The following is a 13,867-nucleotide window of genomic DNA, read 5'->3' on the forward strand; positions in this document are numbered from 1 at the left end:
GTGTGCTCCATGCGGTCAGCCCCATCACAGAACCCAGGGTCTTGCCGCCTCTCAAAGGAGCCACAGGAAGATCCCACTACTCTGAACCTGTGAAGAAGAGGCTGCTCCCAACCTTTTCTCTGAAGCGTCATCGGTCTTTCCGATGACACATATCTTCATTCGAATGTTGCTTTTATTGTGGGGAAAGAAATGGAGACAATCAAAACTGACACGAAAAGAGCAAACCACTTGTCTCTAACAGTGCTGCTTTTTATTTGTATGGGACTGTTCACTTTCCAGAAACTTTTCCTATTTGCTTTTCATGTTGTTGTAGGAATACTGGACAAAGGTAAATTTTTTTAAATGGAAAATAAAATGAAAACGACTTCCCATCCCGTCATCCACGCATGGTGACCAGGCTCAGTCATTTCAGATTGTTCCGTGCATGCTTGTATCCCCCTTCCATGAAGCATCCAAATTTCTCCACAACTGTGAACTTAAACACTTGCTTTACAGTTTTCCACTCTATTGGGAATGTCCTTCCAAAACATCAGCCCTGAACATTATTGCAACCAGGGGGCTACCCTGGCCCCAACACCCAGATGGTCTGGTCAGTACCACCCTGGGGTGTGGCCCCCTCTTTGCTGCCCCATCCACGTCCCTCCACATGCCTCCTATCACGCGGGCTCATGTCCCCCCTCCCCAACAGATGGGACAGGAGCAGGGTGGCTATGCAGTGTCTGCTCCTCTGCCCTGAACTTGCGGACCGGACTTGGAGGGCTGACCCCGGGGCAGGCGCTCGGGGCAGGCGCTCAGAGCAGGCACAGGCGGGGAGCGGAGCCCAGCTGCAGCGCCCCCAGCAGGTGTTGCTCCTGACACCCCTTCCCAAGCAAGGAGGGGGATACCAGGGAGGAGAGAGAGTCTGGGCAAGGCTGTGGTGGTGAAACATGGTTTTATTGAGAACATCTCATGCCCTCTGTCTGAGTGACAGCGTCTCATGCTCGGTTCTGGCTGGTCTCGGTGCAGGAGGAAGCTCATGCGGGGGTCATGTGTGGCCTGGACATTAGTGTAGACGTGTGGACACCAAGGGCTGAGCCCTAGTGACAGCGTCCTCAGTTGAGTTACATTCATAGAAAGTGTCTGAGTTCTAGAACAAAATTAAAAGCATACAACCCAAAGTTGGAGAAGCAAACCATTTTCGGGGCTCACTCCACAGACCACCTTGAACTGCTCACGGCTGCGTCCGTGATGCGCTGTCAGCACAAGCTGTGGCCAAACCACAAGTCCTTGGCGGGGGCAGGGGAGCCTCATCCCTCCAGACACTGAGCGAGGGGGTGCAGACATACTGCCAGAACAGGAGCTCAGAGTCAGGATTAAGTGAGAACCGCCCCCCACCACCGCTCCCAGTTGTGTGGACACAAACCCAGCACCCCGGGCTGGCTGCTGGTGAGGGAGAGATGGTCCCAGGACTCACAAAACTGTACCCACACGGTCACACTCTGCTTTTTCCATCTGTATAGGTTTGATGAAAAATAAACCTTCTGAGAGATTCACTGATTCCATAGTATTTAGAGATGGGAATGCCAGTTCACTTTATTTCTCATGCCAGATCAAAGTGATGATTGGGGCAGACCTTACATGTTGGTGTGAGGTATTTTGGAAATGCCAAACATCCATCCTTTTTGTCTGTTTTGAGAAAAGGGGTAGGTGGTGAACCCTGGGACCTGCCCAGCAAGGAGACCCAGAGGCTCAGCCCCAAGAAAAGGAGAGTAAGGGCTCTGCAGTCTGGAGGGCAACAAAATTATTCCAAGGAAATAAATTCCAGAGAAATATATATCTCATGAAATGCTGGCTTGTACATTTTAAAATAAAATAACTTGTTTTGATCACAATAAAAATCTCCAGGTGAAAAGCCCCTTTAAGACTCAATCAGCGGGGAGGAGTACAGTGTCCTGACCCCAAGCAGGGGGTGAGGGCTGGAGAGCCCAGGATGAGGCCCGCCTCGGCCCCACCTCCACGAGCCCTGGCTCACTTTTCCACAACACAGGACAGCTGCCCCTTGGGCTGGGCACTGCAGAGGGGCCAATGTCTTGGCAGAATTAACACTCCAGGCTCAGCCAATAAGTCAAAACAGAGCCCCTCCCATCCCCACTGGTCAAGCTGTCCTCAAAAATGTAAAATTTTTTTCAAGAGATCAAGTTCTTGGTTATGTCAAATCTGTTTCTAAAGCCCAGATTAAGGACCCGAGATGTAAAGGACTCAAGGGAACAGCTCCGTGGTGACGCCCTGTGGGCATCTGGGAGGGGTGTGTAAGATGCTGGGCTCCCTGATCTCTTTGGGGGTTGAGGGGGTGCGCTCCCTGCTTTTCCTGCCTACAGACAGACAGACAGACACACAGATGGAGGAGACTGGGAGTGCTCAGGATGATCGGACTGGAGACTTCCTGCCTATGAACAGCGTCCAGCTGTCCTGTTCCAGGAGCAGGGCTGGAGGCCCTCTGGCCTTGCACAGGGGTCCTGCCCACCCAAGGCTCCCTGAGCCCCCCACCCCTGTGAACCTCGGCCACCTTCCCCCTGGCGCCTCCTTGGCATCCCCAAGAGGCCTGAGAACTCTTGGGGCAAGAGCCCCGCACCAGGCCCGTGCTGCCTGGGGGCACAGACCCGCCTGGGAGAGGCAGCGGCACACAGCTGAGGCCCTGGGGACCAGCACATAGGGCATTCAATTATCTGGGGTGGGGGGAGATGGGCGTGCAGGGTAGCTTGTGTGTGCGCAACACCGTTCCTCTGGACTTTGTAACCAAAATCCAAGTATTTTTTAAAAAACTAAGTCCATCTTCCAATCCCCATTAGAAAAAAATACCATCTATAGAGACGAGAATACAAATGCAGGGGCTCACAGACGTCTTTTCTGAGTGTGCAGGCCCCACCGGGCCCTGTGCTGGCAGGGTCAGGCTGAGCCATGCTCCACAGACGGAGGTGTGGGTGATCTGTCCTTTGACCTGGTCACCCCTGTGTGTGGACAGCACCCCCAGCATGCGCCCACAGGGCACACTATCTCACATCTCTGTGGTGCAAGGAGACACCCGGAGGCCAGCCCTCTTCAGCCCCCACCTCCCACCCTGAGCACAAGGGTCACGGCCAGGGCCACCCTGCTCCTGCTTATTAAGTCCATAGAGGACATCCCCTACTCCCCAACACACCCCCTGGGCACACAGCCTGACTCCTGGACTTGGCTGGGGAGCGGGGTCTGCCCTCTCGCCCACAGCACCCCAAGACCAGGAACTGGCACTGACCCCGCGAAGGGCGGGAAGCTCCTCTGGGGTCCTGAGTGAAGCAGGAGGCAGTCAGTGTGGACTCTGCTCAGCGGGGATGGCCTCCTAAGGCCCCCCCCCGCCCTGACCCCAGACTCGCTGGCTCGGCCTGCCCGGGCTCGTCCCTGCAGTGGGGTGCCGACCCGTGTCCCGGGTGTCCCAGACGCCAGACCACCCCCTTCCCTGCCGTGACACCAACACCTGACCTCAGTCGAGACCACGCGAGCCACACGCTGTCTCGCCAGCTTTCAGCCTGAACACTTCTTATATTTCAAACACACGTCTTTGATAAAGTGGGAAAGAATAATTTAAAAATACGCCTTCAGTGGCATTTTCCAAGAGTGAATATCTACGTAATTCATCCTATTTCCATCCTGCGAGGATTTTGGGATGGTCGTTCACATCCACGCAATTCAGAGGAGGGATCAGAGGGAATCCTAGGCCATTTATTGTGCAGTTGGCCTGCGGACTCCTTCTGGTCCTTAAGAGTTAAATACTGCTTAAAAAACCCAAGTGAATGGCCAGGCTCACCGGCCACGTTTGACCTGTGATTACCAAGAGGTTTTCCAGGATATGGTCTGACAAGGGGTACAGAAGCTTCTAGAAGAGGGGGCTGCAGGACCTGGGCCACGGTCCCAGGGGCCACCTGGCGGGTCACTGTGCTGCAGGTCAGCCTCTGTGGGAGGGCAGCGACTATGGGGGAAGGGGCCACGGGCAGACAGGGATGGTTTCCTTAGGCTAGCTTCCTCGCTACTTCCTAACACCCTCCATATGGAAATGCCTCTTTGCACTTAAAACAATGTGGCATAAGAGTGACCTGGCATAATTATTTCTTATTTTATAAACCACATTCCTAGTTCTGAATAAATTATTCAAGAATTTCACACAAAGTAATTTCTATTTTCCTAAACTTCAGGAAGCCCTACTTAGTAGAACTCAATTTCTAAACGTAAACTGAGATTGAAAGCAGTCACTGGATGACTCAGAGGGGAAACACTGCTGCTGAGATGCAGGTGGGGACTGGGACCCCGAGCCCACACCCACCACCCCACCCCACCCCGCACCGCACGCCTGCCCCCAGGATGGCGCCCGCCCACCCACACCTGCCCCAGCCCGGCTGTGAGGTTGGGGCTGTGCTGCACGCCGTCAGGGTGTGAGTGAGAACTGGTCCTGTTCCGTGGGCTTCTCCACCCAGGCGCCCAGCCCGGCCTTGATGAAGGCTCTGAACAAACAGGCCTTGGCAGCCTGGTACTCCTTGGCGACCAGCTTGGACTCGTGGTACACGTTGGGTTTGGTGATCTTGGAGCGCAGCAAGTTGGAGGGAACCTGTGAAAAGACAAAAAGGCAAGTACGGCTGTTTAAGCCGTAACAGTGGAAAACACGATCCAGTACGGTGTTCGAAGAATAGCATTTGAACCTGTGCTGCTTCTGGGGGACCCCACTGACCCCAAGGACCACATTACACAGAGCCACGCCAGATGCCCCGGTGTGCCTGCGTCCTCAGCCCCAGTGGCAGCTTCGCAATTAAATAGGCGGGCTGCTGGCGACCCATGAGCAGGGGACTCAAACAATACACTAACGCCTTCGGGTCTTAAACAAACACCGCTCTGCTGTTTGGTCACAGAGAACTCGGTTTGCCCTGCCTTGGCCAACGTGTTTCTGTGCAGCCAGGATCTGCAGGGAGGGCAGCTGCTGTGAGGCTGCCTGCGTGGTGACCTCTTGCCACGTGGACACGGCAACTTCTGTCCATCACAGATAAAAGCTTCTGACTCGACTTAATAGATGAAAACTGGTCACATACGGATCCACCAGAGAAGATTTTATCTGGGGAAAAGGGGACCTGTTGCTGTGGAAACCCTCCAACTCCAAAACAAATCTCAAAATCAACAGGTGTTAAGAGGCTTCCTGAAGGGCTGAGTGAACTCAGGGCAGCCCCAGGTTGCAGGGCCCAGAAGTCTGCAGTGAGGGGGAGCGCCTGCCAGGCAGAGCTGGTGAGGGGCCGAGTGGAGGGGCTGCTGAGTCCTGGGTTCATATGGGGGTGGGGGCCGGGGGTTGCGGGGTGAGCCTGCTTTGGATCTGAGGAGGCAGGGCCTGACTGCCCGCTGAGAGCAGCCAGAGGAGACGGGGAAGGGTGGCCGCGAGTGGGTGGGGGTCTGGGCGCCTCAGTACCTTGCCGTGTACACGCATCCAGCGACAGTACAATGCGTGCTTACACAGGCGCGAGGCGCGGCCCAGCTCGTCCTTCCCCGTGGTGGCGTTGATGACCTCGATGGCCGAGTCGCCCACTGTCCAGTTGACGCTGAAGTTGGGGGCCTTCCCTGGCTGCCGCGCCTCCGCGTTGCTGATGCCTGGAATAGAACGAGACGGGGCAGGTGACACGGGTGCTGTGGGGACAGGTCTGATGGTTGTCAGCCAGGCACATCGCCCTCCCAGCAGCTCAGCTCAGTCCAGTGATGCAGCCCAGAAACACGCCCCTGTGGGGAGGCGAGCAGGTCCACAAAATCCCCCAAACCTGAGACTTCACGCACTCTGAGTTCGCTTGGGGCCCAAACTGCTGACATCCAGGAGCAGATGGGCTCCGTTTCCAGGTTAATTCAGGGGCCACTTGGCTGTGCACCTCAGCATGTTTGTGCTTGGGCCCTGCCGCTGGGGCCAGGCAGGTTCAGACCCCTCCCCACATGCATGGCACTCAAGATCCAGCAAACTCGCCTCTCAGCGAGTGTGCTGGTGATTTCTCAGCAGGGTACACCTCTCCTGTCTTAACCAGTCAGAGGCTCGTGCCGTGGGGCTGATAGGTGGATGTCCTCAGGTCACTGGGGACAGAATGCAAGTGCCCAACACAGGCAGAGTGACGCAACACCACGGATCCAGACACAGGCCACAGAGCTTGCAACAAGAGGGAGCTCCCCCCAGGCCCCTCGCTCTTGGTGACCACCTCCTCCCCCTTGCACAATGTTAAAGCCAGGACAGCAGGTCCAGGCAGCCCACGGCTGGCACCCAGGCCTCGCTCAGAAGCCTCACTTCTTCGGGGCAAAGCAGCAAGAGAAGAACAGGGAAAATTCATTTTTACAGGCCACCAACCTCGGGGATCCAATTCAAGGGACAATATGTGTTCATTGTGATGTCCTTGCCCCCTCCCCCAGATGTGCAGGGGAGGGGTGGGTGCCCACTGTGCCCGGCCTCCCCTTGGCCCCTCCACTGCCTGGTGGGTGCTGGCGTCTGAATTCACATTTGGATAGCACTGGGTGGAGCTTCCTGAAGACCCGGGTATTTAACACAGACCCCACGATGGAACCCCTGGGGTGGCTGCCCAGTCTGTCTTCCCCGGGGAGGTGGGTGGGGACTGTCCCAGGAGAGGACGGGTATCGGGAGCGTGTGCTGGGACCACTCCACCCTGGGTCACCTGTCCTTCTGAGGTGACTGCCAGGGTGACTTCAGGTCAGCAAGTGAACACTTGAAAAATGACGATCTGTCCCCAGGAAAGAGTACAGAATAAGAGGCGCACGTCCCCTCGAGTCATTTGCCCACAGAACTGCCTGGCCCTGCTAATCTTTGTTCTGAGTCACCAGTCCTCCTGGCTACAGTGGCCACCTCTGAGGTCTTTGGCCAAGCCCCACGCAGGGGGTCCAGCTGCCTGACTGGCTGCACGCCCTCCTCCCAGAGGCAGTGTAGAAGAGCCTAACCACGGAGGGGTGGAGCCCCCGATGAGGCCGAGTGGAGAACACACCGCCCGCGCAGAGCAGAGGCACGCTGGTCCTGAGCTCCGGGGATGTCTCCTGCAGCCCCAACCCATCGACCCGCCTGTGTGCACAGCCCCCGCCTGCAGAATCCTCCCAGCAAGGCCAGTCCCCCCCTGAAGTCCCCCACTGGGGCCCAGGGCCGCTCCTCCCCAGCAGCCTGCCTCCAGCTCGGCGTGGGGGACTTGACAGATGAATGAATCATTTTTTTCATTCTAAGACATGAGCCCTGAATTATTTCACTTTCCATAAATGCTTTAACTAAATTAGAGGACATCTCACAGAGTGAGCAAACCCTCAATAAACTGAGCCTCTGGCCCCAGAGTCTGCCCCCATCCACAGTCCTCCGCCCCGGCAGCCACCAGCAGCCTGACCCCGCATCACTGATCATTGCTGCCTGCCTTAGCATGTGTTACACAAGTGCTTTCCAGACCTTCAAATTAACGTGTGATCTCTGCACTTACTAAAAACATGTATTAATAAGGCTTATTCCTTACATCCTCTCTGTTCTCAGAGTTACTGTCTCTCAGTTGTTTTCTCATATAGATCACTCTCTTCTGTGTTTATTTTCCTCAGAAGTTTGATGGCCATTCATTCACGTTTGTGAGTAAACGTCTTGGCTGACGAACAGAGGCATCTGGCATGGCCTCCTGAGCCTCTTTCTGGGAAGGGCCTGAGCATACAGGGAGAGCCTGGACCCATGCCGGTCTAGACCAAGAGTCCAGAGTCCAGCTTGGCCCCTGTCCGGCTGTCGGCACAGGAGCCTCACCGTGGGCAGGAGCCCCGCCAGGGAAGCTCTAGCATCATCCCAGGTGTCCCAGGGCAGCACATCCTCGATGCTAACCCTCTGTTGCCAGGTCGCTTCTGCCCTGCGAGCTGGGGCTTCCCCGGGCACTTCCACCAGCTGCTGGGTCTGGGGCAGCTGTCACGAGCACACGTGCCCAGGTGTAGTCGGTTCTGCAGGTCCCCTGGCCAGCACTGAGTGCACTCAAGGTCACAGCCTCTCGAGGACGGAGTCAGGACCAGCGGCTCGGGGGAAGAAAAGGGGTCTGTTTAGGTACAACTGGTGGGGAATCTCGTAATGGAACGGAATCTTCTGTGAATGAATCGATAACGCTTATATTATTTTCTTTTGCAATCCCATGACTCCTCGACATAAGATCAAAATCAAGGGTTACTCTTCAATGTTACTTAAACCCTAGAATTGCAACATTTTACATTAAAGCTAGACATAGTAGTTTAACTAACTGTATAAATACTTTTTACGTGAAAGTGTTAGTCACTCGGGTCATGTCCAACTCTTTGCAACCCCGTGGACTGTAGCCTGCCAGGCTCCTCTGTCCATGAGATTCTCCAGGCAAGAACACTGAAGTGAGTAGCCATTTCCTCCTTCAGGGGATCTTACCAACTCAGGGATCGAACCCAGGTCTCCTGCATTACAGACAGATTGTTTACTGTCTGAGCCACCAGGGAAACTCCATAAATATTTTTCACATTCTGAGTTAAATAAATTACCATCTTTAGCAAGAAAGGAGAAAATAAAGCTACAAGACAGCAGCCAGTCCAAGATTCTAGTACCAGCCATGTACTTTCCTGGGGCAGGGAGCCCACATGGGCCCAGGAGCTCCTGTCTATGAGTCTCTGGGGTCAACAGTCCCACAGGACAGACGCCCAGAAGGAGCCTGTGTTTCCGGGGCTGCAAAGTGAGAACGGGGGTAATGAGCTCACCACAGGCCATCGTGCAGAAAACAGAAAACGCAGCAACAGCTTGGTGGCCCTGAGAGTGTCTCTGCTGCTGTATATCCAGCGTGCTGAGTCAGAGCTTCTAGAGCAAAAGCATGAGAAGCTGTGAACGGGCCTAGTAACTGACACAAGGGAAACTCAGGAAGCTTGGCTGGTGGCGCTGGTATTTCTCCTGCTTCCCTTGTAAGGGTGCTTCCTGTGCCGCACACGGTGTGATCAGATGCACCACACACACAGTGAAGAGCAACGGATGCCTAGGGGACCATGGCTCCTGTTACAGAGGCTACTGCTCACTCATTAAATGGCCAGGACGTCGTGCAGTTACAATCCGGACTGAGTGTGGCCTTCACTCTGCAAACGCACGAAAGCGCGAGCAGAGCTAAGGGGGAAGGACACCAAGGGCACAGCACAGCAACGGCCACGCAGTCCATCGGCCGGGCCGCGTGTCCCGGGCCTGCAGCCCCTGGAGTGGAGCACCTGGGGACGTCCATCTCATTTCATCAGAAGAGGCCCCTGGGCTGATGGAGGGGGTGGGGACCAACGGGAAGCATGAGTCTGCGAGGGCACGGCGGCCACACACACCCCTTCTGTCGTCTTCAGCTCCCCAACCCCAGACACAGATCATGAGACTGTGGGCACCACACGGTGGACCTCAGGCCAAATCAGACCCCCTTCTTACACCAGCTCGGGGTGGGGGGGTGTTTAAAGCACCAACTTAGGCGAAACACTGGCTGCTCTGGTCCACAAGGTGATACTCTGCTGGCAACCTGGCCCAGAGGACAGGGGACCAAGACAGCCTCACCCCCAGGACAACAGGGCTGGTGAGTGGAAGGGAAAGTGCTCCCACCCTAAGCAACACACCCTGAGAACAAGAGGGGAATTCCAACTCTGGTGTAGGGGAAAGAGGATATCTGGGCAGGGCAGGGCAGCAGACCCCAGGACAGACACAGAACATGCGGCTCCATGGGAGGCAACTCAGACAGGGTTCAAGGCCTCCATGTGTCATTATATCTCCTAGTGTGGGCAAGAATCCCTCAGAAGAAATGGAGGACCCCTCAAAGTAAACAAGAGTCCTGGATGCAGTACTTGGGTACAATCTCAAAAATGACAGAATGAACTCAGTTCATTTCCAAGGCAAACCATTCAACATCACAGTAATCCAAGTCTATGCCCCAACCACTAATGCCAAAGAAGCTGAACAGTTCTATGAAGACCTACAAGACCTTCTAGAACTAACACCAAAAAAGATGTTCTTGTGCTCGCTTCGGCAGCACATATACTAAAATTGGAACAATACAGAGAAGATTAGCATGGCCCCTGCGCAAGGATGACATGCAAATTCATGAAGCATTCCATATTTTTTATGCAAAAATAAACTCAAAATGGATTGAAGATCTAAATGTAAGACCAGAAACTATAAAACTCCTAGAGGAGAACATAGGCAAAACACTCTCCGACATAAATCACAGCAGGATCCTCTATGACCCACCTCCCAGAATATTGGAAATAAAAGGAAAAATAAACAAATGGGACCTAATTAAACTTAAAAGCTTTTGCACAACAAAGGAACCTATAAGCAAGGTGAAAAGACAGCCCTCAGATTGGGAGAAAATAATAGCAAATGAAGAAACAGACAAAGGATTAATCTCAAAAATATACAAGCAACTCCTGCAGCTCAATTCCAGAAAAATAATTGACTCAATCAAAAAATGGGCCAAAGAACTAAACAGACATTTCTCCAAAGAAGACATACAGATGGCTAACAAACACATGAAAAGATGCTCAACATCACTCATTATCGGAGAAATGCAAATCAAAACCACAATGAGGTACCATTACACGCCAGTCAGGATGGCTGCTATCCAAAAGTCTACAAGCAATAAATGCTGGAGAGGGTGTGGAGAAAAGGGAACCCTCTTACACTGTTGGTGGGAATGCAAACTAGTACAGCCGCTATGGAGAACAGCATGGAGATTTCTTAAAAAACTCGAAATAGAACTGCCATATGACCCAGCAATCCCACTTCTGGGCATACACACTGAGGAAACCAGAGCTGAAAGAGACATGTGCACCCCAATGTTCATCGCAGCACTGTTTATAATAGCCAGGACATGGAAGCAACCTAGATGCCCATCGGCAGACGAATGGATAAGGAAGCTATGGTACATATACACCATGGGATATTACTCAGCCATTAAAAAGAATTCATTTGAATCAGTTCTAATGAGATGGATTATACAGAGTGAAGTAAGCCAGAAAGATAAAGACCAATACAGTATACTAACGCATATATATGGAATTTAGAAAGATGGAAACGATAACCCTATATGCAAAACAGAAAAAGAGACACAGATGTTCAGAACAGAATTTGGACTCTGTGGGAGAAGGCAAGGGTGGGATGTTTCGAGAGAACAGCATTGAAACATGTATATTATCTAGGGTGAAACAGATCACCAGCCCAGACTGGATGCATGAGACAAGTGCTCGGGCCTGGTGCACTGGGAAGACCCAGAGGAATCGGGTGGAGAGGGAGGTGGGAGGGGGGATTGGGATGGGGAATACTTGTAAATCCATGTCTGATTCATGTCAATGTATGACAAAAACCACTACAATATTGTAAAGTAATTAGCCTCCAACTAATAAAAATAAATGAAAAAAAAAAAGTAAAAAAAATTAAAAAAAAAAAAAAGATGTTCTTTTCATCAGAGGGGACAGGAATGCAAAGTAGGAAGTCAAGAGATACTTGGAATAACAGGCAAGTTTGGGCTTGGGAGTACAAAATGAAGCAGGGCAAAGGCTAACAGAGTTTTGCCAAAAGAACACACTGGTCATTAGCAAACATCCTTTTCTAAGAGCACAAGAGATGACTCTATACACAGACATCACCAGATGGTGAATACCGAAATCAGACTGAGTATGTTCTTTACAGCAGAAGACAGAGAAGCTCTATACAGTCAGCAAAAACAAGACCAAGAGCTGACTATGGCTCAGATAATGAGCTCCTTATTGTAAAATTCAGGCTTAAATTGAAGAAAGTAGGAAAAACTACTAGGGTATTCAGGTATGACCTAAATCAAATCCCTTATGATTATACAGTGGAAGTGACAAATAGATTCAAGGGATTAGATCTGATAAGAGTGCCTGAAGAAATACGGACAGAGGTTCCTAACGTTGTACAGGATGACCAAAATCATCCTAAAGAAACAGAAATGCAAGAGAGCAAAGTGATTGTCTGAGGAGGCCTTACAAACAGCTAAGAAAATAAGAGAAAAAAGGCAAAGGAGAAAGGGAAAAATATGCCCAAGTGAATGCACAGTTCCAGAGAACAGCAAGGACAGACAAGAATGCCTTCTTAGGTTAACAATGCAAAGAAATAGAGGAAAACAACAGAATGGGGAAGACTAGAAATCTCTTCAAGAAAACTGGAGAACCAAGGGAACATTTCCTGCAAGGATGGGCACAATAAAGCACAGAAATGGTATGGACCTAACAGAAGCAGAAGATATTAAGAGGTGGCAAGAATACACATAAGAACTATACAATAAAGGTCTTAATGACCCAGATAACCTTGATAGTATGGTCACTCACCTAGAGCCAGACATCCTGGAGGGTGAATTCAAGTGGGCCTTAGGAAGCATCACTACAAACAAAGCTAGTTGAAGGGATGGGATTTCAGCTGAGGTATTTCAACTCCTAAAAGATGATGTTGTCAAAGTGCTACACTTAATATATCAGCAAATTTGGAAAACTCAGCAGTGGCCACAGTACTGAAAAAGGTCAGTTTTCATTTCCAATTGCAAAAATGGCAATGCCAAAGAATGTTCAAACTACTGTACAATTGCACTCATTTCACATGCTAGCAAGGTAATGTTAAAAATCCTTCAAGCTAGGCTTCAGTAGTACATGAACTGAGAACTTCCAGATGTACAAGCTGGATTTAGAAAAGGCAAGGGAATGAGAGATTAAATATACAACATCCGGTGGATCATTGAGAAAGCAAGGGAATTTCAGAAAACACATCTACTATTGCTTCACTGACTATGCTAAAGCTTTGACTGTGTGGATCATAAGAAACTGTGGAAAATTCTTAAAGAGGTAGGAATACCAGACCACCTTACCTGCCTCTTGAGAAATCTGTATGCAGGTCAAGAATCAACAGTTAGAACAGGACATGGAACAACAGACTGGTTCCAAATTGGGAAAGGAGTACGTCAAGGCTATATATTGTCACCCTGCTTATTTAACTTATATGCATAGTACATCATGCGAAATGCCAGGCTGGATGAATCACAAGTTGGAATCAAGACTGTCGAGAGAAATATCAACAACCTCAGATACGCAGATGATACAACTCTAATGGTAGAAAGCGAAGAGGAGAGTGAAAAAGTTGGCTTAAAACTCAACATTCAAAAAACTAAGATCATGGCATCTGTAGAAATAGATGTGGAAACAATGGAAACAGTGACAGACTTTATTTTCTTGGGCTCCAGAATCACTGTGGATGGTGACTGCAGCCATGAAATTAAAAGATGTTTGCTCCCTGGAAGGAAAGCTATGACAAATCTAGACAGTGTATTAAAAAGCAGAGACATCTCTTTGCCAACCAAGTCAAAGCTATGGTTTTTCCAGTCATCTTGTATGGATGTAAGAGCTGGATCATAAAGAAGGCTAAGTGCCAAAGAATTGATGCTTTCAAATTGTGGTGATGAAGAAGACTCTTGAGTCCTTTGGACAACAAGGAGATCAAACCAGTCAATCCTAAAGGAAATCAACCCTGAATATTCATTGGAAGGACTGCTGCTGAAGCTCCAATACTTTGGCCACCAGAAGCAAAGAGCTGACTCATTAGAAAAGACTTTGATGCTGGGAAAGATTGAGGGCATGAGGAGAAAGAGGTGACAGAGGACAAGATGGTTGGATGGCATCACCAACTCAAAGGACATGAGTTTGAGCAAATTCTGGGAGATGGTGAAGGACAGGGAAGCCTGGCGTGCTACAAGTTCATGGGGTTACAAAGAGTCAGACACGACTGAGTGACTGAACAACAGCAATAATAACTAGTGATTCTGGGCATCTCTTCCTGTTGACCATCCATGTC

General features: G+C 51.0%; 1 protein-coding gene and 1 non-coding gene across 3 annotated transcripts in view; one reads left to right on the forward strand and one right to left on the reverse strand.

Annotated features, from left to right (window-relative positions):
- Positions 1–228: 228 nt before the first annotated feature.
- Positions 229–13,867, reverse strand: part of ADARB1 (adenosine deaminase RNA specific B1) — a 113,903-nt gene continuing 100,264 nt past the window's right edge. Inside the window, exons 10-11 of one of the 2 annotated variants that reach the window (XM_043874057.1) lie at positions 5,503–5,637; positions 229–4,615 (exon numbers count right to left, since the gene is read on the reverse strand). In XM_043874057.1, coding sequence (XP_043729992.1) covers positions 4,272–4,615; positions 5,503–5,637 — 479 coding nt within the window. In that variant the 3' untranslated portion in view covers positions 229–4,271. Of the gene's footprint in view, positions 4,616–5,458; positions 5,638–13,867 lie in introns of both variants that reach the window. The other variant, XM_043874058.1, reaches the window with a different exon arrangement.
- Positions 10,025–10,131, forward strand: LOC122676178. Its single transcript, XR_006335463.1, has one exon. It is a non-coding gene; the product is annotated as a U6 spliceosomal RNA (small nuclear RNA).

Source organism: Cervus elaphus, chromosome 19 (assembly GCF_910594005.1).
Source record: "Cervus elaphus chromosome 19, mCerEla1.1, whole genome shotgun sequence".
NCBI classification, from domain to species: Eukaryota; Metazoa; Chordata; class Mammalia; order Artiodactyla; family Cervidae; genus Cervus; species Cervus elaphus.